Consider the following 27,707-nt stretch of genomic DNA (forward strand, 5'->3'; position numbering starts at 1 on the left):
AATGGGATACGCAAATGATTGTATTCACGTACTATAATAATCAAGAAACAAGTTCAGATAATTTTTCAGTCTTTCGAGTATATTTATGCACTTTGCGAGTTCGATCTATAACATTTTTGAATGCATCGACCACTCTCTGATTTTTCTTTCTGTTTCCGTCGTCTGACAACCAGTAACGAAATAATCGCTTTTGATGTTACGCCCATTCCTGTTGTTATACTTCTCAATTCTCGAAAGGCGTACTTCACTCCGGTCAGAGCGCAACGGATCGTGCTACAAAGGAAACTACGTTAACAATTCATCGTGTAGCCAGCGTGCTCCCAAACCAGTGTCACCGCATAAAACTTCGTGTTATTTAACATACGGCATAGCCACGTGTTTGCGCTAGCAAAATGTTGCGGTAATTTCTGTAAAATTGTTGCTTTTGAAAAACGCCCCTAAGACAACTGAGCCTGCGTCAGCCACGGACCTGTCGCTGCTGCAGCCGCTGTCGCCACACTTCGGTTCACTGAATAGGGGTGTGCCCAATGACAGAATACGAGTAATCAGGAAGTCTAGTAAACACCAACTTCACAGATATGCATGCTGTCATACGCTGATGCACAATGAAATTGCAGTATCATGAAAGCGATATGTAAATAACGTCAAATTGACGGTATGTGTACTACATACTTGGATATTCAAGTGATCAACATTTCAGCACAAGCACACAAAGTACCGGGAGTATCGGCATCTACTTTCTTTGTACTACGAAAGATTACGCAGAGCGACTCTCATTCAAAAATCGCTTTTCAATGCTGGTTGTAAGTGCTTGTATCTCAAGCTTGCGGAATGGACCGCGGGCACACTAATAAAGATATCTTTCTCAAATTTGGTTGAATTGCTCCTCGGGCATGTCCGCAAGGAATAATACTCTATCTTTTTATTTTAATCCATTCATTAGCTGTTCCAAAAAACGTGACCAAAAACACGCGACACAGCTACCTCTTTGCCTGCAACTTCCGCCGTTTTATTGTTTTGTCAAATGTCGGCTACTTCTCCGTGAGCAACGTCCTTTAGATTAAGAAATCGTTTATTTTTTGAGTTCAGATAAGATTTGCAGACTGCAGTAGTTCCATCGCGGATATACCTCATTTTGGACAGAGCAACTTTAGCTCCTCTTATGGGGGTCTTGATGATGACCAAATTTCTTAACAAAATCAGAAAAAGTTGTCCAAGAATCAATAAATAAAGTGCAAAAAAGATTTACCTCGATTGCTTCGTTAGTTTTTTCAAACGGAATCGTAAAATATCGCTCATTTTATAGGCTAACGAGGAGAACGGACCCTTAAGGCAAGACCGCATTGCTCGTGCTGTCCTGACCTACTCCGATGTAGAGGGTGTTCTACTGTTGGCCTGGCCATGTGCCATTCACTGAAAACATCTCTTTATGAATTGCCGATGCACTGGCATGCCATCATTCGTCACCCACTACGTTTGGTGAACTCTGGCACAGCGCTGAAACTGTATGTTATAACATACCAGTATTTATCATCAGAGCTCAATTCGGGTCGATGCCTAGCTGGGTTAATGGGTTAAGCTCATTGCTGCGGTGGCAGCTCTCAGTACTAAATTTCGTGTCCTTTCCAAATCACTTTCAAATTTAAGCATGTCTTCTTCATGCTGTATTGTATCCGCAAAATAAGCGAAAGTTCAATATTTGCTATCCTCCCTAGTATTGGATGTTTAACGGCCAGCATGGCACTTCACGCTATACAATTCGGGCACTGTGGGTCTAACCTCACGTGCAATTCGCGCTTTATACAAGGTGTTACAAAAAGGTACGGCGAAACTTTCAGGAAACATTCCTCACACACAAAGAAAGAAAATATGTTATGTGGACATGTGTCCGGAAATGCTTACTTTCCATGTCAGAGCTCATTTTATTACTTCTCTTCAAATCACATTAATCATGGAATGGAAACACACAGCAACAGAACGTACCAGCGTGACTTCAAACACTTTGTTACAGGAAATGTTCAAAATGTCCTCCGTTAGCGAGGATACATGCATCCACCCTCCGTCGCATGGAATCCCCGATGCGCTGATGCAGCCCTGGAGAATGGCGTATTGTATCACAGTTGTCCACAATACGAGCACGAAGAGTCTCTACATTTGGCACCGGGGTTGCGTAGACAAGAGCTTTCAAATGCCCCCATAAATGAAAGTCAAGAGGGTTGAGGTCAGGAGAGCGTGGAGGCCATGGAATTGGTCCGCCTCTACCAATCCATCGGTCACCGAAACTGTTGTTGAGAAGCGTACGAACACTTCAACTGAAATGTGCAGGAGCTCCATCGTGCGTGAACCACATGTTGTGCCGTACTTGTAAAGGCACATGTTCTAGCAGCACAGGTAGAGTATTCCGTATGAAATCATGATAACGTGCTCCATTGAGCGTAGGTGGAAGAAACTAAAATGAGCTCTAACATGGAAATTAAGCGCTTCCGGACACATGTCTACATCACATCTTTTCTTTATTTGTGTGTGAGGAATGTTTCCTGAAAGTTTGGCCGAACCTTTTTGTAACACCCTGTATTAATACCTTTGGTCCTCAGAGAGACGAATTCGTGGAGAAGTTCGCTTTCTGTGATTCGCTTTTCACAAAAGGTATCACTTAACCAAATAGTACCAGCAACCAACTTGTTAACGAATTGATCTCAAACAAAAACAAGGGAAATAATGTCAAAAAAGCAAATTATTCTTGAAGACGAACACACGTTTTCCAAAATTCGGAATATAAAATTAGATCTACAACTTAGCTTCCGCTGTTTTTCCTTTCCGAAGTTTGAGGCTTTATTGCGAAAAACGAAAAATTTACAATTCGAAGTATTGGCCTTCACTGGCCACTACTTTCTCCCATCTTCAGGGCAGCATACTAATCCTGCAGCGGAAGAACTGGGCTTCTTTTGAGGAGATCCATGAATCGATCCAATGTTGCACTTGCTCATATAACGGGAAGTGCTCGTCAGCCAGGCCGTGTACCGTTGATTGCAAAAGGTGGTCGGTACAGGGATCAACGGCTGGAGACGACGACGGCTGTGAGGGTACTCCTCATTTCAACGTTTCCAAGTAAGCTCTGACGGGTGTTGCAGCATGGGATCCACCACTGTCAAACTGCAGATCACCTTTTCATGTCCATCGCTGTATTGTAGCCGTTCTCTTTCACTGCTCGCCTCGAGCGCATCAAGTGCTTTCGACAATGATCTCCTGTGATTATTTTCGACGGTTTGAATTCCGGTCATGACGGTAATAGACGTCAAAATCACCGTCCTTGAAGGGTTAAAACCATTCTCTGCACGTTCTTTCGTTAATTGGTGCCTCATCACAGGTCTTACCCAGCATATTAAGAGCATCAGCCGCAGATTTATTCATTTTCAGCATAAAATTAAAACTTCCCGCAAATGACGAAAATTGGGCTCGTAATTTAATAACTGAATCCCTTACATGCAATCACAAATCATTTAATATTTTGATGGCGTTATGTTTATAAATGCCAAAGCTTAAAATGACACTTTAACGACCTACCACCCGTACCACACTTGCCGCTACTGCCATCTATTGCAAAAAGGCGTTGGCAAGTTGTAGACCTGATATATTAAAGCATGAATATTTGTGTCTGGATGCGCCGTTTAGTACACTTCCTCTGTGGCTAATATAATCACATCTGCACATCATGACTTTTGGATGAAACTGAAGAAAAATAATCGTCGAAACAACTAATCTTTTATATGTTTGGGACACGGTGACTCTTTACATATGTGTTTAACAAATTGTTAAGTTTATGAAGTCGTCAGACAAACAAAGCAACTAATTTCTGTAACTGAGGATCAAACCAGTTGCCGGTAATTAATTGTAAAACAAAGTCTCAGTATCGATATGACCTGCTGAACATCGTTGTAATGCAGCCAGATCACAAAAACACATGGGGAAAATGAATATCAGTCAAAAATGCAGGTTCAGCCTGACGACTGAAGTAAGGTTTACACGTATTTAATAATTGACTACATTTTCTTGTTCTGTCCAACATGCATGCGGACACAGGGATGTCTCTTTTGCGGCGTATGTGTTCAGCTCCTAAAAGCGTTATCTTCTGTCCGAAAAGACGTACTTTCCGGCATCTCTGAGACTAAAAACCGTTCGATTGTTTTAATAATTTGCAAGAAAGGCTTCATTAAAACCAACACTTTCGTGTAATGTGCAAGAAAAAGAAACAACAGGTGCCACTTCGTAGACGTGATAGTACTGCTAATGGATAAGGGGTACGCCACGAAATATTACTACTCTCGTTTGCACATTAGACGTGACCGGAAAAAAAGCTTGATAATTAACTAGAGAATGAAGGGCAAAATACGTCAAAACATACCAACACCTTGGGTATATCTCTTGGACATCGAGTGGGTGCTGGATACCTCGGACGTGCCTTCCTGTTGCTGACGGGCGGAATGCTGTGCTTACGTTCAGTCATTGTGAGCGGTGTGCGTCGCTGACTGCTCTGTTGAGGGCTGCACAGCTTACTCAGTGAGCCTTGCTGGACGTAAGCTCTCTGTCATGGTCCGCTAGCTAAATAGTACCCGTATAGTGGTAGAATCCTACCACATTAGATTTAACATTATCTGTAGGTAAGACTTAAGTATCACTGTACAATTATGTGCTGCATGTCTGCCTTCGCGGTTTCAGTCATGATGTGTTCGCGGTAAAGTGCACTCACTTTGGGTCTAAAAGATAATAAGCCGTTTAATTTTACACAGCAAACCGATTTCCAACAACGACAAGGTAGGGCTTTGCGGAGCAGCATGGACGACGATTCTATGAGACAGATTGCTTTCGTGGTATATTTCACTTGGCAGTTAATATTGCCTATATCATACATATAGAAAAAAATACCCTATTTCGTTGGTAAGTGACGTTATCATCGCTGTTATAGCAACCTACTAATGAGGAGCCACATGTTCTAGAGTTGCAACGTAAGAATACTTCATCAGAATAATCATATGTCCTAGTACTATTTTCTGTTTGAGTTTGAAAGCCAAATAACATTTGTCTTCCGAGGTTCCTAAGCTATCCACTGTCTAAACCACTGAAGCTGAATTAAACAATTGACTGGCGAAATTATTTAAGTTTTCTTGAAAATCAGAATTTATTGTCTTTATTTACGTGTGGAAAGCTAATTTAATTAGCGTCTATGTATAAGCAAAGACATTCAAACCGTTCAGCTTGTTAGTAGCAAATATAAATAAACAGAAGTGGTTGGAGGCAGCCGATGTAAGTGCACCTCCACACACAAAAGTACCACCGACACAGAAAGGAACACCTTGTTCTCTAACTAACAGAAGAATTGTATGAAATAATTAGCAATGTGCTGTGGTGAAACGCATTTTAAAATAACGTGGTTTGATTTTCTGCATGAAATAGACGTCCGGTTGGGTGCAAAATAAATTCATTAAGAAAAGCAACGCCAACTGTTCAAACTGTATCAGTAAATATATAAATATCCCTCCAGCAGTGTGTCATGATGTAGGAGAATACATCCCCAACACAGTAGTCGGTAAGACCGAAAGCACGGCGAATGGACGGATATCCAAACGGAAATGAAAATCAGTGTTTAAAATGTGTGTGTATGTACACGCATGCAAAAACGTGTCGAATTCTGGCACGTAGAGTGAAACACGCTAAGCTGAAGCAGAGTTCCCTGTTATGTAGAGTGGAAAGACACGTGTTTTAGACAATAGATCAACGCATGATTATCACGTTGTTTTTACAAATAGTGAGAAACGGCGGTCGAGAGACTTTCTACGTAGGTATACATCCACCGAATAGACACCGAGATGGAACATTTGTTGGAAACTGGTTCAAACAGTTTCAAAACGGATAATAAACAATTGACGTCGTGCCACGTTCGGGGGAGCCGTTATAAAGCATAACATACGCTGTCACAAAATCAGCGATTGTCGCTGGGATGGATATCGATTGGACTGGGGATTAGCAAGCACATTGTTAACTCCATCATTCGCAAAGATTTTCGATGTCGATGTAATATGTCGAGGAGACAGCAGGCAATCATTTCTCGGTCTGCTGCAATTTGATCCATCGAAAATTCGTGCTTGAAAATCAAATTTATGATCGTCAGATTCCGCGATACAGCTGCGAAAGGGCTGCTGCTTTCACATCCGGTGTGTATGGACAATTTTTACGGGAATGCCGTACAATGGCCGTACAATTGCCGCCCATATGTTGTGATGCGTGTCTGAAAACTCTTGGCTAATCGCTGTCGAAACTGTTCTCAGACTTCGAGGATATTCCCTAGAGTGACTCATGTGTCCTTATCATTCCATTCGCTTGTCTCCCTTCCCCTTATAAGGGAATCCTGAAAGCTATTCGTTTTTTAAACACACAAGGTGGCATCAGTACTCCGATAAATTTCGAAACTCGTTTGAAACACGTTTTCAACGGCTCTATAAAGGTTGTCAAAAGAGTAAAACGCGTTGCTTAACAGCTGCCAATAACACGTTACATTCTATTGTTTCTTATCATGATCGGTTTTCAACATTTTATTCATCATCGAATTTAAAGGCCACCTGTTGAATGTTTGCAGTGACATGCCATCCTACAGTAAAAAGCCCTTCTGAATTGAGGGATATTCAAAACAAAAATGGAAATCGAAGGTAAATTTAGATTGAAAGCAACAATACAAGTGTATGGCTCATGCACTTATAATAAAAATGTTCAAGTTACTTCTGCTGTACGGTGAACAAAATGTCCGAATCTGATAACGGCAAAAACTAATAAAATATTTTAAAAATATATAATAAATTTAGAGGGTGGCAGGTGTTGAAAAAGTATTTTAGTATACAATCATGGAATCCGCAAAAAGTCATCCACTAACTAAAAAAAATCTGCAGAAGTGTATCCTGGTCAACTTAGATTACATTGAAAGCTAGTAAAGTTATCGTCTTTTTTCTCAATTTGATTATACAATTCGCCTAACTTTTCACTCATCTTGTAGAAAACGTTGCTTTATTCGATGTTAATTACATGATTAGCATCTTTGTGACAAACAGTAAAGGCTCGCCATAGATTTCTGACGACGTCATATACAGTGTGAACCAGAATTCTACCGACAAACTTTCAGAGGTGACCCAAAACAAGACAAACATGTTCAGTAAATTTGGGATCTAAAAGCGTTTCTTGACATCTACGAGCCCTTGTTCAGCAGAAGAGATGAGTTTGACAAAAGCGAAGATGAACAAGTACCCATAGCTCCTAAGGTATGCGTTTTAGAGCCCATGTTTACTAGACACTTTTTTATTGTTTTGCTCCATACTACCACCTCTCAAAGTTTGTCGGTGAACTTCTGTTTCACCCGGTATATGCCCTTAAAACCTTCTATGACGGCAGGAATCGTTAATTTGCTACACTTGTAAGAATTAATATGTGTGGAACAATTCACTGCAAGCGTTATGTTTTCATTTTACGGATGAATTACATAATTCCTTTCGCATTACTTCGAGTGTAGATCTAAAATATCTCAGACCTTGTGAGTTACGGCAGAAACGACTACGCTGTCAATCGTTTTACCGTCTCAAGTCTTTTCTTGCCAGCATAGCCTAAAAGAGAAGAGAAAATCGCTAGTGTCGAGTTCCTGCCACAGGAAGTGAAACAGACGGGGCCTACAATCACATTGCCCTCCTCCATCTCACGCCTGACTGAGCGCCTTAGAAGCGAAATCGGAACTTTCGATATGGTTTTTGTGAACCCGCTAGCAGGTACATCGTTGAAATGTAGGATGGAAAAGAACAGATGGGTGAAGCGGAAGGGGGGTGGGGGGAGGAAGATTGGGATATACAGTCCCGTCGACATCAGGGTCATTAAAGACGGAGCACAAGTTCGGAATGATTCAAGGACAGGGAAGGAAGTGTGCCATGCTCTTTCAAAGAATCATCGCGGCATTTGCCTAGAGAGATTTAGAGAAATCACAAAAACCTAATTCTGGACGGTCGAACCCGGATTTGAACCGTCGCCCTGCCGAATGCCGGTCCAGTGTGCTACTGCGCCGCGGCGCTCGGTTAGAAGCGGTTTTGTGTGTGTGGGAGGGGATGGAGGGGGGGGGGGGGGGGGGGAGTAGACGGTGTGGGAGTTGGCACACGGCTGATGTGTGGCGGATAATGAAGTGATTCATTCTGGTTATCTATTACACATGGCGCTGATCGCTTTATAAGACACGTTTGACGCAGTGCTTAGTAGCTTTCCCTACACCAGTTGTCGGGGAAAGGAAAACCACATTCCATAAAAATCTAGTAGAGAGTAAAAACATGAACACACGACTTTCATGTAAACTTGACAGTTAAGTTTATCGACAACTTAGTGTGTTGCTCACTTCAAAAGGCTAGAATGCACTTCCCTTTTTATTTTACTTTAAAGTCTGATTTCGTTACAAAACCCCAATGAAGACTGTTTTGTTACCGACATAAAACATCGGCGTTAACCTTAGTTTTAGTGTGTAGGAAAATCGTGTGTAATTACATTTGCCTTGTGTAGCAGTAGACGATTCAGTGATAAATGGTAAATTTGCTTATCATTCGAATGAATGATGTAGAACAGAATACAGATCGTATTCTTGGGTACCTAATCACTATTCAAACTGAAAGTACTGTTACATATTAGTTTACAAGAATGCTATAGTTTCAGCCTCTTTTCAGTTGCAGACGTCTTAAATTGTTGTTGCACCTTTAACCCAATCATCTTGCTCAGTACTCGAGATCCAATAAAAGACGAGCATGCTTTCATGTGAATATTTTTAACTGAAGGATGTGTATCGAGATAGACTGCAATATATATGATCTTTGGTGAGTAATTCCCGAGCTATGGCCCAGTGTAAACTGCACAAGCTGCCACAGAAAGGGCAACCCTTTTTTAACACGGCACACTATTCCCTAAGTAGAAGTCGTTTCTGCTATTGTACTTATAGCAAACTGAACAGATAATTGCGCTGTCAGTATCGTCAGCAGATGATTTCTTTAAAAGATAGCCTCTTTGACAGCTCATAACTGCTTTACGACTGTGACAGCTAAAAAAGGCATGATGGACGCCACCCACGTTCCTTCGCCGACAGTGCCCATACGAGTCAAATAGCTGGCTACAACGGGGAGATCTTACAGGGTGACAATCATGGAACTGTATGAAGTAAAATCTTCATGCCGGCCGCTGTGGATGAGTGGTTCTAGGCGCTTCAGTCCGGAACCGCGCGGCTGCTACGGTCGCAGGTTCGGATCCTGCCTCGGACATGGATGTGTGTGATGTCCTAAGGTTAGTTAGGTTTAAGTAGTTCTAAGTTCTAGGGGACTGATGACCTCAGATGTTACGTCCCGTAGTGCTGAGAGCCATTTGAACCATTTCTGAAAATCTTCATAACTTCTGAACGGTTTGCGTTAGGACATTCAAACTGCACGGTTGGCCGCGGGGCATGATCATGATGGGAATTAGTATGTGCATACACATTTGGTTTAGCGACGAAGCCCACTTTCATTTGGATGGGTTCGTCAATAAGCAAAATTGGCGCGTTTGGGGGACCAACAACACGCATTTCGCGAACGAGAAGTCTCTTTACCCTCCATGGGTGACTGTGTGGTGCGCAATGTCCAGTCACGGAATAATCAGTGCGATATTCCTTGATGGCATGGTGACTACCGAGCGGTACGTGAAGCTTTTGGAAGACGATTTCATCCCCATTATCCAAAGTGACCCTGATTTCGACAAGATGTGGTCCGTGCAAGACGGAGCTCGACCCCGTCGAAGCAGAAGAGAGGTTGATGTCCTGGAGGAACACTTGACGGACGGCATTCTGGCTCTGGGGTACCTGGAGGCCACTGGCATGGGCCTCGAATGGCCGCCATATTCTCCGGATATGAACACATGCGCCTCCTTTTTGTGGGTTTATATTAAAGACAAGGTGTACAGCAATAACCCCAAAACCATTGTTGAATTGAAAACAGCCATTCAGGATGTCATCGACAGCATCGATGTTCCGGCCCTTCATCGGATCATGCTGAATTTCGTTATTCGTTTGCGCCAAATCATCGCAATTGATTGCAGGTATATCGAAGATGTCATAACCTAAATCCAAATATCTGTATGGACGTTTACATGTTAAATAATGTGTGTGCTTGCCGTGGTTTGTAACTAGTTTACGTTTTTTCATATAGTTCATATAGTTCAATAATTGTCACCCTGTATGTCGTCTGTCGAACGAGTTCTACCTGTACATGTACATCTATACTCTGCAAACCACCTTGAAGTGCATGGCAGAAGGTACGTCCCATTGTATCAGTTACTAGACTTTCTTTCCATCCCGTTCATGTATGGGGCGCGGGAAAAATGATTGTTGGTACGCCTCTGCATGCTGTAATTATTCTAACCTTGTCCTCGCGGTCCCTGTGTGAGCGATGCGTAGGGGACTGTAGTATATTCCTAGAGTCATCATTTGAAGCCAGTTCTTCAAACTTCGTTAGTAGATTTCTCGTGACAGTAATTTCGGTGAAAACAGCGGCTGTTCTTAGTTCTTTAAAATGAACATAAACAGTCTCGACTGCAAGAAATCTTGATTTTTGTAGTTACCGGTTTCGGTCAGTTACTGACCAACTTCAGGCCTCATACTGAAATATGAACATAGAATGGATATAGAGGGATATCTGAAAATAGTAGTACTATATAAAATACATCATAGATAACAAAGAATGAAAGAACAAGCTATACCCATGATGATAGGTGGTGGCGGAGAACGAATCAGGCGTTACGAATTCCACGAACGTCAACTGTCTCGTGATAATTTACGTCTATCTTCAAGAGTCTGCTGGTTAAGCTTCTTCACTATCTTTGTAACCCTCTCCCACGGGTCAAACAAACCTGCGACCATTCGTGCTGCGCTTTTCTGTATACGTTCAATATCCTCTGCTAGTCCTGTTTGGCAAGGTCCACACACACACATCAGAAATATTCTAGAATGGGCCGCACTAGTGATTCGTAAGCAATCTCCTTTGTAGACTGATTGCACTTCCCTGTTATTGTTCCATTAAACCGAAGTCTACCACTTGCTTTACTCACAACTGAGCCTATCCGACTGAAGGGCTCTTCATTTGTAGTATTGGTAGCAAATACATTGTTACCCCAACCGATATTTCTCTGGCCTTCTGCCTCCTAAATGCTTGAAGTTTCTCGGCATATTTCACGAGGCCCGCTTTTGTTTCAGGTTTTTTCCACTGGTCCCCCCTCCCCCTCCCCCTCCCCCCCCCCCCCCGGCCACCTTATTTATCACAATTTATTGGGTGCCATCATCCTTATCGCCAGGCGTCTGCCGAGCTTTAATATAGGTATTTGTGGAAAAGACCGTAAAACCACACCCATAGTGTGCTGTATACCGTTTCCGTCGTTACCGAAGCAGGCCGCTACCTGTGTGCCACAGTGGTTCAACCAATTAACTCGCATTCAGCAAGAGCGCTGTCCAAATCCCCGTGCGAACATACAAACATACAGTATGCTTTTGCGGTGTTGGGATGGTTCTATTAAACAGAAAACGGTCTGCTTCCAACCCAATCCTTGACAAATTCTTCTTCTTCCTTCGTTTTGACCACGTATGAAGCTCGTTTAAACCTGGCAGTTGGCGTGATGTTTTCTACCTTCCCATCCTTCCAGAATATCACAGTGATTTCATTGTGTCTTTTTCTTTTCTTTCGTTCATCTGTTAGTTGCCAGTCGTCTGTTCAGTATGATGTTAACGACTTGTAAGTCTTCCTTAGTTTCTTCTAACCAGCTAATTTTGATTTTCTCTTAGTTAATAACGCTGAGTAGTCTTTTGGTGAAGGGGACTAATGACCTCAGATGTTAAGTCCCATAGTGCTCAGAGCCATCTTTTGGTGAATCTGTTGCTGTCATTCAATATATGTGAACTTTGGTGGTGATATCTATTTTCTTACGTGACACCACGGATTTTCGTATACCTTTTCCGCTCCTGTTTCTAGTTTCTACAACTTTGGAGTGGCTTCGGCATTTGTGCTTCCGGTAAAATAATTGTCTTGTAATGTCGCAATTTCGCTTAGCACGATATTACGTTTTTTGTTTTGCCGTTTCAGTGTGATTCTGAGTGCATTTGAACTTTCATGACACTTTCTAGCTTTGCGATACTGTCCAACCCTGACGTAAGTATAAACTCTCCGAGGCACGTGGAGAAGGATGCCGGTGAAATCGTCCAATACTCAATCTTTAGTGGAACTTTTCTGCTGTCCTCGTGCAAATTTTCCACGTAGAGCAATTTCTCGTATATGGAGACTTGCCTCTACCGCTATCTTGTGTAGTTTTCCTGTGCAATTTATTATTTAGTCTTCGTGATCGTGTTAAATTATTCGGTGCTGTGTTTTGTTTCTAACGCTTTTAATGACCCCCGTGTCTAATGGACGTTGAATCCTTGTTTGGCTTCCAGGACGCCAGTGTGGTGCATCGCTCCAGTCTAGAAGCAAACAGTGGACTTACAAAAGACGGAAAAGGTTCCCTTTCATCATTGTCACATTCTCTCAGACACTGACAGAGAGTCCACTTAGTTCCAAGGCGTCGGTCTGAGTTCCGTTATACGAAGTTCATGTGTAAGAGAAACAAGTGTGCCATCCTTCAACTTTTCATTTACCTTCAAAAAAGTAAATAAAGTCGCTTTTACTGCTGCCAGACTCCAAATACGTTTGTGTATAGCTTCTTGCTGGATCACCTTTTCTGAAAGACAGTTGGCTATCGGATTATTCCTGTAAATAGGCGAAGCGGGTAGTAGCGCCGTGTGTGTGTGTGTGTGTGTGTGTGTGTGTGTGTGTGTGTGTGTGTGTGTGTGCTAATTTAATTATTTAATAAAGTACATCTTCCGATCTAATCCAAATCACAGTTGATAATAATTTCACGACTACTTTATTTCTGTGTCTTATGTGTCTTACAACATTTGTGAAAATTAGAGCATGGAATCACCCCCCACCCCCCTCGTCATCACCACGGTTTTCTCTCTCTCTCTGCGTGTGTGGGGTGGGGTGGGGGGGCTGGGGGGGGGAGGAGGGGGAGGAGGGAGCGGTGGAAGCCACTTTCCTCATGCGCAAGCGGAAGACCCATGGGAACAAAAATCAGTCTAAGGAACATACTGTACAAATGCGTACTCTCGTGTCCTCGTTGTTCAAGCAGTCTCCTTTGCATCCACTTCTTTTCTCGGCAATTTCTACTGCGTTAATAGCACTGAAAGACGACAGTAAAAAGGACACGAAAATGACTATGGGTAAAACAATATCTGCGTAATAGAGGCACTATATGCGAGAAACGCCGGTTTGCTGTAGAACTGTTGTTCATATTTTGAGTTCGAATATAATAAATTTCCTTGAGACAGAAAAACTTCTTCCATAAGCAAGCAGGGATTAAGAAACCATTGCTCGTACGAAACAGCTTGCCCTTTTCCTGCGAATCATTGATGGACAACATGCAGATTCCATATTCCTAGTTTCCCACTTCCGACTGTTGGCGAAGGTCGAGCTTACGGAATAAGTTCTCAGATGTGTGAGTGGTCGAAAACTTCTTAAGTAGTAGAACCCATTACCTTGCCCCGGACGGCGAGTATTCATCAGAGACAAAGTGTATTGTCACAAATGTACCAGGGACGTGTGATAGGACCGCTCTTGTTGTCTATATATGTAAGTGATCTGACGGTTAGAGTGAAGTTCGCAACTCGTGGTCTAACGATGCCGGCACGGTAGCTCACCGTGTTCGGTCAGACGGTTAGCTACTCTCTGTAATAAAAAAAACTGAGTGAACGGATCAACGAAGAATCTAAACGGGTGTCATCGGACGTCCGCCCCGAACAAATTCCACGAACAATATAGAACAAAATGAGATCAACCAAAACAAAAAAAGTGGCTAGCGTTGCTGCCTCTGAAACACGTGCTCCCAGGTTCGATTCCGGGCCGGGTCGGGGATTTTCTCCGCCAGGGGATTGGATTTATGTGCTGTCCTTATCATTTCATCATCATTCGCGAACGTGGTGAGACTGGACAGTGGAAATATTGGAAATTATTTGATAACTGCGCAATTGAGCGCCCCACAAACCAAATATCACCATCAAGGATAGGGTGAACTGCAGTCTTGACTATTTGCTGGTGATGCTGTATTGTTCGGGAAAGAGTCGTCGTTGACTGGATGTAGGGCGATACAGGATGTCTTGGACAGAACTTCCATTTGGTGTGACAAACAGTAGCTTGCCTAAATGTAGAAAAACCCAAGTTCATGCAGATGAGAAGGAAAAACAATACTTACCTTTGCCCGTAATTATAAACTTCAGCGTGCTTTCTTTGGAGTAAACAGCGTCATTGCATATACATCACTTTAAAGCATAACAACAACACATACCCAACGAAACACACATGAGCACCAGCTGCTTGTGGTCTGCCAAACTGCGCAAGAGATTCGCATCAAACCCGGCTTGCAATATGCTATGGCGCATACCCTCCATTTCGGTTGTGCGTGCATGCTTACGCTCTTGGAAATGTAGAGCGCACGCGCAATGTTGAGCAGAAAAACAGTCACCGTGTGGGCGCACATTTAGGACTGCTAAACAGGCGACGAGTACATTCGACACTAACGGAGAACTCCTTGAGTGCGAGGTCGCACGATCAATCTTTAGTCAGGCTCATTTGGTAGCGCTCTGTTAACAGTTGTGACAGGATAAAATATTAGCTGCTAATGAATCACCACGTGCATTAGGAGGGCGACAGAAAATGAGTGTCCGGGAGGTGCAAAGATCAGTGGGTATTTACGTATTACACTTCCCAAAATGGACATCATCGACATTCAAGAAATATTCGAAACAAACCATTAACTTGCACCATGAACGCCACTTGAAAAATGGCACGCCACAGTGATCACAAAGGTTCACGCCATGAAGATGAAGGTTCACGCCAAGACGAACTACTTTGTAGTTACAAACTGTGCAGAACGTTCAGCTAGGCATCCACTCTAAAAAAAATCCATATAGAACCGTATTGGTGTAACTTGGTAATGAGAACTGATGGAATGCGATGGCTTGCAACCGAATGCGAAACCCTCTGTCGAGGAGCTTATCGTGAAACTGACTACCCTTTAAGGTGTAGTTGCAGGCTGTGGGATAATAGGTTTTATAGACACGGAAAAAACAAAGATCTAGAGGCTGAATTAGTCCACTCGTTCCAGGTGGTATGAACTGCAACGTCACACACTTTTCAGGAAGGATAGTTTGCTCTAGAGGAGAGTGAATTTTCTACGCCGACTAGGAATCAAGCAAAAGCAAGTTATTTTGACCAGTTGTTGGTTAAAAGCAGTGCTCATACCATAGTCGCAGTTCCCTTACGCCCATTTTCCCACTCTTGCTTGCTGTGGCGTAAATATTCCCTACTGCCCATGCAAGATCGAATCGTAGGGGGCAGAACATCTCGAATTTCCCGCAGCAGAATTAATAACTTTCTAGCCAATTTACCACCCAAATTAACAGTCGGCGTAATTGTAAACGAATGCGTTAAGGCATTTATTTTAGTTGATCTTGATACAATTCTCTTGTAATTTCCAGGTTTCCTTCCATATACATTTCCTCTTCAAATCGCGACTGGTCGGTTACTGAACAATGGTACAGACTTATTTACTTCGTCTACAGATTTTCGGGCGGATTTCGCAGTTTACTGTACATCGTCAAGTTGACTCTTTGTTTGAAATTTCGTTATCAATTCTGTGGCACTCTTTGAAGTTATGCAGCTATCCACTGCTTCCCTCGAAATCAATGTAATCTATGTCGCGCGCAATTTGATGTGCATATCGTAGTAGGTTACTATCATGCACATCCTGCAAATTGTATGAAACATCCTTGAAACCGGCAAACACCATTTTTTGCAACAAGGGTGCCTTGTTCTCCCTTGAATGTCCGTAGTTTTTCTTGTGCACTACAAGGTCACATTGTTCTGAATTATTCAAAATCTATTCATAATTGTTTTTTTTACTTTGCTACGGATGATCTTCCACGTAAGTAATTATGTTTAGTACCCGCTGCTTGGACACCGATTGTCCTTTACTACGTTTCACTAGAGACGGGATTTGTAGCTCATTGTCCGACAAGGATGATGAACTACGTGGCTCGACACCTGTTTCAGTATCACTTTCACTTGTTAAGCACGTATCGTCATTGTACTCCGCATGTAAGTTGTCCGCAAAGTCTAACGTATACGACAACACACATTCCCCTCACTCGTCTTGCAGAAACACTAATATTTCGTGTGCCACTTCTTTCTCACTCTGCGAAATTCTTTGTCTTCCTTTCTGACGAAATGTCAACTTCGGCAACTGTCATTGCAGATATAATGCAATGTTTACTTATCGTTGCCATTGCTCTGCTTTGTATCATTAACATTAGCACTGTAGCACTGTTGTGAGTTACGGGTCGACTAAGCAGTTCGGCTACGCTCCGTAGCCTCGTGCTGTACTCACCACTAGATACCCCCAGTCCCGCCCCCTGTTGCCATTAGCAACCAATATGGTGGTTGCATGATAGACAATATATGAGGCGTCGAATGCCGTGAATATCATTGGACTTTTGCGACCACGCTCTCATAGGGTTCCTTGTAAGCGAACACGAAGGAGTGAAAAGTCGAAATTAGCAAGCAGGAAGATGTAAGGTGGAAACGGTGAAGAGTAAGAGACGGTGGGTCAGAGAGTACTCACCCTGAAGATGGAGAGCGCCGGGTGGTAGTAGGAGGGCTGGGTGCGGCCCGGCCAGCCGTGCAGGACGCGGTTCAGCAGGTGGTAGCGCCCGCGGATGTCCTCCCTGTGGCACACGCAGGCACACACGTCACACCACTTAAAGAGCTACCGCAGCTTTCCGTCGGCCATCACCTCACACTTTTCTTTTCGAAATAAGAACACTCAACAGAAGACATCGTGTTAATACAATGTGACAACGCCTCTGGTCTTGATAATGGCCTGATTTCAGCAAGGAAAACAACTGAAGCCACTCACTGTCAGATCCCATAGCGCGTAGAGCTACCAGCGCGATACCGAGGTAATCCTACGCCTTTGACAGGCCTGCCAAATCTTCGCCTCGCCTCTCTCCTCGTAAAACTACCTTCCTGCAATTTCTTCTGGAATTTTCTCGCACTGAACACGGCACAATATCGTAATCGCGTATTTGCAGTCGCCGACGAGAAATGCAAACGCACATACGAACGACAGTTTCGAATGGGCAGGACTCGCATGCACAGCGAAAACGACTCTCCAATAAGATTTGATTCAGGAACTAGACTACGAGGGTTAAACGTTTAGCACAGTGGTTAGAAAAGAAACTTAAGTTTAAATACTTTAGCGTGTGTCAGCGTTGCATTCGCGCTACAATCGCAAAAATAATCTACACATAAAAAATCCTACTTCCAGTGGTCTTGTGACACCGGATGCTCGAGTAATGCGCTTGATGACAAACGGAAGACCACACATTTGTTGATGCTGCCTGTAACCACAACTACTAACAATTCCCAGCAACTTCGCTGCCACATAAGGCTTATTCTTGATTTCATTTCTTTACTAACACAGCTTACCGTACCAGCCGAAACAGCAAAAGCAGCGCTAGCGCTAAAAAGCGACACGTACTCGATCCATTCAGCGAAGACTGCACCAGGCTGTGCTCGACCGCGTCACCGCGCTGACTCGCCGACTGATTAACGTTCCTCTCTGCTCCAAGAAAACTACAGCTTGGAGGGGAGGATTTACAACTTTCGCCAGAGTGACAACCAAGAATTCCTCCTAACACGCTGAAAGGCTGGGAAAGTTTGCCAAAACTTCTACAGGATGTATATTAACTGCCTAGAGGTTGGTACACTGTATGTGCTGTGTAGTCAATCATTGGTTCAGACATGTACCCTACAGCGCCTATGCCGACGACTCTTTTGAACGGCTGACACCGTCTGGACAGTTAGGTTCTGGAATTTTCCCACACTGAACACGGCACAATATCGGCGTCGCGTATTTGCAGTTGCCGACAAGAAATTCAAATTCGTCACACCAGAAAGCGAGAGCTTGGGCCGTCCCATATTTTTTGCACTGCGACCACCAGGGTCCGTCACTGTACCTTCTCAGGCGTGCCTCAGCGAAGGTAAATTCCCGAATCTTACACCAGAAGCCACTAAAGCTATGTTTCTCCACACACTTATTATCCCAAAGCGATATATGTGATTGTACCGTCACAAATTACTGGCTGGGTGGCAAGTAAATGACATATATCCTCCACTGTCGTATCTCGCACCACTCTTCAGTCGGCAGAAATCGGCAAAAATTGGAAACCTTCGATCAAATAACATATTTGCTTCAGCACCTGCTCGGCGACCTTCGAGATCGTAGAATACCGTAGTGAAGTAATAGCAAGAAGTCCATAGTTGAACATGAACGGGGTGTGCAGGTGGTAGTTGTGGAACCAAGTGAACTGTTGCCACGTAAACTATGTAACGATACACGTCTGTTCAGTGGTTCCTTTACGTTGCTTCTTGGAGGAAATGGCACTTTAGAAATATCACTGTGATAACGGCGTGTCTTTACAGCAGCGGCCCGAGGTAAAAGGCTTGTCTACGGAGGCGGAACAAGAATACCGGGTAGAACTCACTTGCATCTCCTGTTTAGCTCTGCGACCGGCTTGCTTCCTCGCTTCTTTTCGGTCAGGTTTTGCGCCCCCTGTGTAGCTGTGCATTCGGCAGAGACCTATCTCGCCACGCCCCTGTTACGATCTTGAGAGCTACCACATTGCGAGGAAGTTAACGGCTGCGTTTCACCCCCTGTTACAAATAGTCTCGACCATTTTCTCTGGGATTAAGATCGGGTGACTTGGCGGGCAAGTCGAAGTGCGACAGCCTGCACGAGTGTTTGTCAAACCAACAACATCACATATGTGGAGGCCTGTGAATGTTGCGGTTTTCATCTTTGAAGACAGGAGTGTGTACAGCATACTTATCATGAAGATGTAGAAGAAAAGGCAACGCTTGCTCACCGAAAATATTGAAATAACAACTTGGTCCTCCTCCACAGTAACCCGAATAAGTGGGCCAAAGTCTTGGTACGAAAAATACCACATAACATGTCAGAACGATCTCCGGCCTGAGCTATAGCATCCACATGCGTCTCATTGGGTCGTTATGTCATTTAAAACGATGTGAGATGGTGACTTATTCCTGACACGGTCTGTCTGGGGGCGATCTGCAGTGATGGTAACTGAAGCCAAGATCACTAAAAAAGCAATTTACTGGATGACCGGTTTCGACGGAGCTATGCTGACATCATCGGATCTTATGCTTTTGAATTTTTGGAACATATTATCCATCCACGTTACAAGTAGCTTAACAGTGCATATGTACTCTCCACTACCATGAAGATGTCAAATGTAAAAGTATCATGTACAAACGAAAATATAACTATACTGCGCCGATTGCAAGTGTTCATGTTCACTACAAGCTGGTAGTGAACTTGAACACTTGCAATCGGTGCAGTATACACTGTCAGAAAAAAAAACAGTACACGTCGATTTTGACCCGATGAAGGCATGGGTTAGTAGATATACTGCTAATAATTTCAGTGTCACCCGCCAACAGATAGCGTACTGGCACAGCCACCAGTGGGCCATCTTGTCTACCCTTTAATAGGGAAGGCTTACAACCAGAAGGCTCAGTGCGGTGCAAGCGTGGAAGCAAGCCATCAACCATGCCACAGAGACGCACTCTTGCTTCCTACAGCCAACTGAGCGAGTTTGAAAGGGGTCAAGTTGCAGGCGTCCGAGTGGCAGGATGGCCCTTTCGGAGAATTGCCACACAAGTTGGATATGCTGCGTCAGCTGGGCAACGACGCAGGTGTCAGTCGTCACGTGGACATTCTCACACTCGTAGACGAGGTTTTGACGTCCACGCTACACAGATGCCCGCCAGGATCGTCGCACTGTAAGGGCAGATCATACAGTCACCACAGCACAGATAAGAGGGCTTGTGAGCTCAAACATGTCAACACAAACTGTTACGATCCAGTTATTAGCAGTGGGACTACAGACACGCACGCCTCTAGCCTGTCTTCCACTTACGCCACAGCATTCAGCGTGCTCGGCTCGACTGGTGCCGTCAGAGGATTACGTGGAAAACGAAATGGGGCGTCGTGGACTTAAGCGATTAAAACAGATTCTGCTTACACGCATTTGATGGTCGTTTACGTGTATGACGTAGACCTGGTGAGCGCTGTCTCGTAGAGGGCATTCGTCCAAGACAAACGGGCCTTATGGTCTGGGGTGCAGTAAGCTACAACTCTCGTTCACCTTTGATGTATCTAGAGGGGACGTTAACCAACGCTCGCTACCTTCAGAATGTTGTTAGACTCGTTCTTTTGCCGTTCTTGCAACAGGAAGGTGATGTGTTGTTCCTAAATGATAGTGCTGGCCCACATACTGTCTGTGAAACTCATCGCGCTCTGCAAAACGTGCAGCAGCTTCCCTGGCAAGCGCGATCTCCGGACTAGTCCCCAATCGAGCACGTGTGGGATATGGTGTGACGAAAAGTGACTCGTGCGATTCGTCAGCAAACAACTCTTAACAGAACTACATGAACAGGTCGAGCAAGGGTGGCATAACGTATCCTAGGACAGTATTCGCCATCTGTACGATCGACTGGATGCCGTAGTCAGCGACTGCATTGCCTCCCGTGGAGGCTACATGGGGTCAGGGTACTCGAGAACTGTCAAATGTGATGAACTGTGATCATTCGACCATCGTGCAACATTTTCATGCAATGGGAAAGGTTCAAAAATCGGGAGTGTGGGTATCGCATCCTCTAGGCCAATCACAAAAATCAACGGGTGGCCATAATCTCAGCTTGCTCGTCATCTGTTGGCTCTTGAACAAACAGACCATTCCTTTGCTGTATCGTTACTGGTGACGAGAAATGATGTCTCTATGCTAACATAAGGAAAAGAACGGAATGGTTGAGCCGAAAGAAGGCATCAACTCCCTGTGGAAAGACCTGGGCTCATCCAAAAAAGATAATGTTATGCATCTGGTGGAACAGCGACGGTGTGGTGTACTGCGAATTGCTTCCTTGAGGTGTAACCATCACTGCTGACATTTGTTGTCAACAACTGAGACGTCTTACAGACGCAATCCAAGAACAACGAACAGGAAGACTGCGTGAAGTGATGCTACTCCATGATAATGCTCGCCCGCATTCTGCTAGACCGACAAAAAAACACTGTTCAGGAGTTGGATTGGGAAGTAATTCCGTACCTACCTTACTGACCTAATTTAGCGCCCTCAGGTTTTCAATTTCTCCGCTCTCTATCGAACAATCTTCAGGGAACATCCTGTCCAATGAAAATGCGTTCAGATCATGGCTCGACGACGTAAAAGTTTTCTGGGTGTGGTACCGCGTCATAATGTATAAAACTACTGTTGTAGCAGCACTGTTTACAACACTCTGCCAACGCTGTAGCAGCAGTAGTTTTATACATTATGACGCGGTACCACACCCAGAAAACTTTTATGTCGACTGACTCTGGCCGTGGAAGCGCACGCAATTATAATGACTCGACGAGTTCTTCGCCTCAAAATAACATGATTTCTACATTCACGGAATGGAAAAGTTACCACAGCGTTAGCAGATTGTTGTAAACAGTGAAAGAGACTATATTATTGATCACTAAAGTCTCTGTTGTGTGACTGTTGTGTTTATTATTCACCTTATGGAAAAACGCTAGGAACTTAAGCACCAACCCAATATGATTATGGCTCACTGATACTGTAGTCTTAGGATACTAACGTGAAGTGCACAATTTGACATTTCTGTGCATTTAAAGCAATGTGTCAGTCTTTAGAAAACTTTGAAATCTCGTAAAGATCTGCTTGGATGTTGATGCAGCATTCTTCAGATAGTATTTCATCACAGATAATTGAATCCGAAAACGTATAATGTAATTATTAATATTGTCTTCGAGATGGGTAATATACAACGTGGACAGCAGGTGTTCCAGTACAACTGCCTGTCTCACGATCAAAGTTTCAACTTCGGTCGATGACTGTCCATGCAAGATAAGGCACTACGTCCTTCCCGTAAACAAACCCTCAATCCGGTCGCAAATTTAGTTTGATACCCAATATTATTGCACTTTTTACAAAAACCGTTGACATGGTATTGCGTATAATGCTTTTGGCAGTCAAGTTGTACTGTGTTCTGCTGATTATATTGATTTATGGATTTTAAGATATAATCAGGGGAAAGCGCGATTTGGGTGTCGCATGACTGACGTTTTCGGAATCCGTGCTGGTTGACGTGAAGTACGCCATTCTGTTCGAAATACCTCATTGCGTATGACATCAGAATAAGTTCTAGATCCCATGGCAGACGGGTGCCAGTGATATCAGGCTGTCATTTAGTGAATTTCATCTGCCATCCCCCTTGTAAAGGGCTTCGAGGCCTTGTTCATTTTCAGCGGTTTTCGCTGTTTCTAAACAACACTCCCATACTGCGACATTCAGGTCCATAATGGTTTGTCGTAAGGTCATACTCTGAGCGCCAGTGCCACAACTCCCGAAAAGATCACCACGCTCCTGGGACTTGCATCCGCCTGTAAACTGGGTGATACATTCACGCCGTGCCCTCACTCCCTTGTATCCAACGAGTACGGATGGACTACTGGCAAGGCCGTTCTCCACGCCTCAGAGGCTCCGTCCGCACCCTCACGGGAAAGTTGAACGTGTACTTCCTCTGTTTAGGTACAGTACCGTTTCCATGTAATTGATTGTTCTAAGAAGATGTGGAAAGAGCAGGCTTTTGCGATCGTCTCCTTAGCCGAATGTTTAGTGTTACTGCCTTCGGTGCGGAATTACGAGAGCTCGATTCCTGGTAACTCCTCAGATATTTTTCTGAGGCATAGCCTATGGTACGGGGTCCACTCAGCCCTTGCGAAGCTGCTTGAATAAAGAAGCAGCGGCATCCCCAGATTTTCATCTAGTGGCAATAACGTCTGGAGGGCTTAGCGACATGCTGGTCACGTGTCCCACGATCACAGATCACTCCTCGAACTGCCTTCTGGGCAACGGCCGGAACAAGCCTAATCCCTGAGTGCTGTTTACGTTATCATGATATTACGCTCATCGCAACACCACCAAGTAAGTTTGTGGTAAAGAAATAAGTTCTTCGTTCTGTGCACGCTAGCTGATATCGAGAATCATTCTACGTACTGAATAAGGACTCATCTGAGAACTTAATCTGGTTCCACTACGTCGTTGGACACGCGGCTGTAGTCTGACACATAGTTAAAAAGATTATTAAATTAAATTAAAAGATTATTAGATTAAACCTAAAATCTTAATGAAAACAGTAAAATAATTATAAAATCAAATTCTAAACCAACGAAAAAATTTTATCTTAAAGATAGCTGTGAGTTACTTATCTGTTTGTTTTCATCGTCCGATATTATTTATCAGAGAAATTAGAATGACTATCGATAGGCAGAGATGAGTTTCGCAATAAGTAGCGCATCACAATTTCGCTCAAATGGCTCGCTGTCAGCTGTTTCTTCCTTCGCGGTTGGGACATACGGCTTGCGCGATAATTCCTAGAATTACTTTAAAAACTGCATTGTCCGTTGGTCGGATTTACTGTGTTATCTCATATACGTAAAATACATTTCGATAAAATACCTTGTCATAACTCTTCTTATCGCAAGTTAAGCTGATAATGAAGCACCAAGTAACAGGGAAAACCTCTCACTTTTTGTTGGCGCAAACCACCTGTCAGTGACTTTGTCTCAGGAAGTAACAGATAATAGACGAGGTCTCAAGCTGGTTCCTGATGTTTTAACATTCTGTTGCACGATTTGTTGCTAGTTACTTCACATTCATTCGAATCACTGTTCGTCGTCTTTGATGTAGTGATTTCACAGTTAAGACTGCAACTTGCAGCTGTTAAACGGTAGAATTCAAACGATAGATTCAGTATGACTGCATAGAATATGAAGAATAAGGCACCTGTTTCACTACACTTACCTATTTTGCTGTTCTCATTATCTAAAAACAAAATAATGCTGCCTCGCGCTTTCATAGAGAGAAAGGTTTGGGTTTAAATTTTTCATACTTTCTCCATATTGTTACTCTGAAAAGAATTTCGTTCCCCATCCCTGTCCAAATCGCGTTTGAACTTCTTCTGTAATATCCTCGTCGTCCACAGAATCTTAATTCCTCACCTTCGTTTTTGCAATTTTGTATTCTAAGAACCGCGTTTTTTGTGTGACCCATACTTCTAGTTGACAGGCCATTTTCTTGTACTATAACATTCAACCAAGGATGCAAAAATAGCCCCCAGGAATGCTATCGAAAAGTTGCATCAGTGGCATTAGTGCAATATCTCACAAAGTACTCACGATGAAGCAAATTAAATGTTCGAAATATCTCTCTACAGATTCATTCTATGCTACTTTTAATGGAATACCTTCACTTGCATTCAGTGCTTCTTAATTTACTCCCGCTAGTCATGAGCGAATTCAAGTATGGAACTTAATTTGTTTCACAGACAATGTTCTAAACATTGTATTGGTCGAATGCACTGCCTGACGAAAACTGGAGCACCCAAAAGACAGGTGCGCACCATCGGCGGGTATGTACATGACCAGAGTTGCAGTTCTCTGAGAGTGATAGAACGGCCACCAGAGTGCATTAGCGTTGTTCGTGTCGAGTGTTGTTACGATGATGATTGGGTTGTGGGGCGCTCAACTGCGCGGCCGTAGAATGTCCCAATTTTTAACACAGTCCAATCTAGCCACTGTCACGAATAATGATGGTGAAATGATAAGGACAACACAAATAGCTAGTCACCAGGGATCGAACTCGCGACTCTGTGATCCATAGGCAGCAACGCTAGCCACTAGACCACGAGCTGCAGACATGTTGTTCGGCGGCCTGGCATAGTGTATAAGAGGCGTAAACAACACAACAGAAACGGCTGCGTTTGGAGTTGTGTCGTCACCCGGAAGCACGAACCGCTGATGAATTGCATGGCACTGTTTTCAGCGACGAGTCCAGTTCTGCACAACACCGGATGACCAGCGTCTACGAGCATGGCGGTGATATGGGGAAAAGATCCATTTTTCCAGTGTTTTGGAGACGCACAGTGGTGTTACTCCTCGCCTCAAGATGCGGAAATATATCGGGTACGATTTCAGGTCACAGCTGGTACTTATTAAGGGAACTCTGGCGGTACATCGCTATGTCGCGTGCAGCCTGTGTCCTTCCGTGTTAGCTCTCATGCGACAGTACCATGGTGCCATTTTACGACAGGATGATGCTCACCCACCCACGGTACGTGTCTCTATGAACTGTATGCGTGGAATACCCCCGCGGCGGCCAGCATGATAAGCAGATCTGCGTCCGATGCATCATGTGTGGGGCCAGATCGGACGCCAACTCATTACCAGGATAACAAAGAGTAATTGCAACTATGGGCCAGCTTGCCTTAGTAGAGGATTAGTGCATGAATCCATGCCAGGAAGTATACAACGTGATAACTGGGCTCATACTGCCGAATTCTCTCTTAATTTGCCTCGATTTTGTAATCACTGAAATAACATCACATACCATCTCCATCCGAGAAGTTTAATTTCGTTTGCTCCTTCCCTTCTAGGTGCTTCACTGTTTTTGTCAGACTCTGCATTTTGACAGTCGTGGTAATTTAACAATCTAAGTTAGCGCAACCTCCCCCTCCCCTCCACCCCCATGAGCCATGGACCTTGCCGTTGGTGGGGAGGCTTGCGCGCCCCAGCGATACAGATAGCCGTACCGTAGGTGCAACCACAACGGAGGGGTGTCTGTTGAGAGGCAACACAAACGTATGGTTCCTGAAGAGGGGCAGCAGACTTTTCAGTAGTTGCAGGGGCAACAGTCTGGATGACTGACTGATCTATCCTTGTAACACAAACCAAAACGGCCTTGCCGTGCTGGTACTGTGAACGGCTGAAAGCAAGGGGAAACTACAGCCGTAATTTTTCCCGAGGGCATGCAGCTTTACTGCATGGTTAAATGATGATGGCGTCCTCTTGGGTAAAATATTCCGGAGGTAAAATAGTCCCCCATTTGCATCTCTGGGCCGGGACTACTCAGGAGGACGTTGTTATCAGAAGAAAGAAAACTGGGGTTCTACGGGTCGGAGCGTGGAATGTCAGATTCCTTAATCGGCAGGTAGGTTAGAAAATTTAAAAAGGGAAATGGATAGGTTAAAGTTAGATATAGTGGGAATTAGTGAAGTTCGGTGGCAGGAGGATCAAGACTTCTGGTCAGGTGAATACAGTGTTATAAATACAAAACCAAATAGGGGTAATGCAGGAGTAGGTTTAATAATGAATTAAGAAATAGGAATGCGGGCAAGCTACTACAAACAGCATAATGAACGCATTATTGTGGCCAAGATAGATACGAAGCCCACGCCTACCACAGTAGTACAAGTTTATATACCAACTAGCTTCACAGGTAATGAAGAGATTGATGAAATGTATGATGAGATAAAAGAAATTATTCAGATAGTGAAGGGCGATGAAAATTTAATAGTCATGGGTGACTGAATTCGATCGTAGGAAAAAGGAAGAGAAGGAAAAGTAATATGTGAATATGGAATGGGAGCAAGGAATGCAAGAGGAAGCCGCCTGGTAGAATTTTGCACCGAGTATAACTTAATTATAGGTAAAACTTCGTTCAAGAATCGTGAAAGAAGGTTGTATACATGGAAGAAGCCTGGAGATACTGGAAGGTGTCAAATAGATTATACAATGGTAAGACAGAGATTCAGGAACCAGGTTATAAATTGTAAGACATTTCCAGGGGCAGATGTGGACTCTGACCACAAGCTGTAGGTTATGAATTGTAGACCAGAACTAAAGAAACTGCAAAAAGGTGGGAATGTAAGGAGATGGGACCTGGATAAACTGACAGAACCAGAGGTTTTAGGGAGTTTCAGGGAGAGCGTTAGGGAACCGATGACAACAATGCGGGAAAGAAATACAGTAGAAGAAGAATGGGTAGCTTTGAGAGATGAAACAGTGAAGGCAGCAGACGATCAAGTAGGTAAAAACACGAGGACTAATAGAAATACTTGGGTAACAGAAGAGATATTGAATTTAATTGATGAAAGGAGAAAATACAAAATTACAGTAAATGAAGCACGAAAAAAGGAATACAAACGTCTTAAAAATGAGATCGACTGGAAGTGCAAAATGGCTAAGCAGGGATGGCTAGAGCACAAATGTAAGGGGGTAAGATAGATACTGTCTACAGGAAAGTTAAAGAGACCTTTGGAGAAAAGAGAACCACTTGTGTGAATGTCAAAAACTCTCATGGAAACCCAGTTCTAAGCAAAGAAGGGAAAGCAGAAAGGTGGAAGCAGTATTTTTAGAAGGTCCATACAGGGGCGATGTTCTTGAGGACAATATTATGGAAATGGAAGAGGATGTAGATGAAGATGAAATGGGAGATATGATACTGCGTGAAGAGTTTGACAGAGCACTGAAAGACCTAAGTCGAAACAAGGCCCCAGGAGTAGACAACATTCCATTAGAACTACTGATAGCCTTGGGAGAGTCAGCCCAGACAA

General features: G+C 43.7%; 2 protein-coding genes across 3 annotated transcripts in view; one reads left to right on the forward strand and one right to left on the reverse strand.

Annotated features, from left to right (window-relative positions):
• LOC126479405 (calpain-A) overlaps positions 1-27,707 on the reverse strand; it is a 611,071-nt gene that overhangs the window by 557,678 nt on the left and 25,686 nt on the right. For both annotated transcript variants that reach the window (XM_050103784.1, XM_050103782.1), the window contains exon 2: positions 16,789-16,891. In XM_050103784.1, coding sequence (XP_049959741.1) covers positions 16,789-16,891 — 103 coding nt within the window. The remainder of the gene's footprint in view (positions 1-16,788; positions 16,892-27,707) is intronic.
• LOC126479451 (transmembrane channel-like protein 7) overlaps positions 1-27,707 on the forward strand; it is a 203,975-nt gene that overhangs the window by 34,356 nt on the left and 141,912 nt on the right. The gene's annotated exons all lie outside the window — the stretch shown is intronic.

This window comes from Schistocerca serialis, chromosome 1 (genome assembly GCF_023864345.2).
Source record: "Schistocerca serialis cubense isolate TAMUIC-IGC-003099 chromosome 1, iqSchSeri2.2, whole genome shotgun sequence".
NCBI lineage: Eukaryota > Metazoa > Arthropoda > Insecta > Orthoptera > Acrididae > Schistocerca > Schistocerca serialis.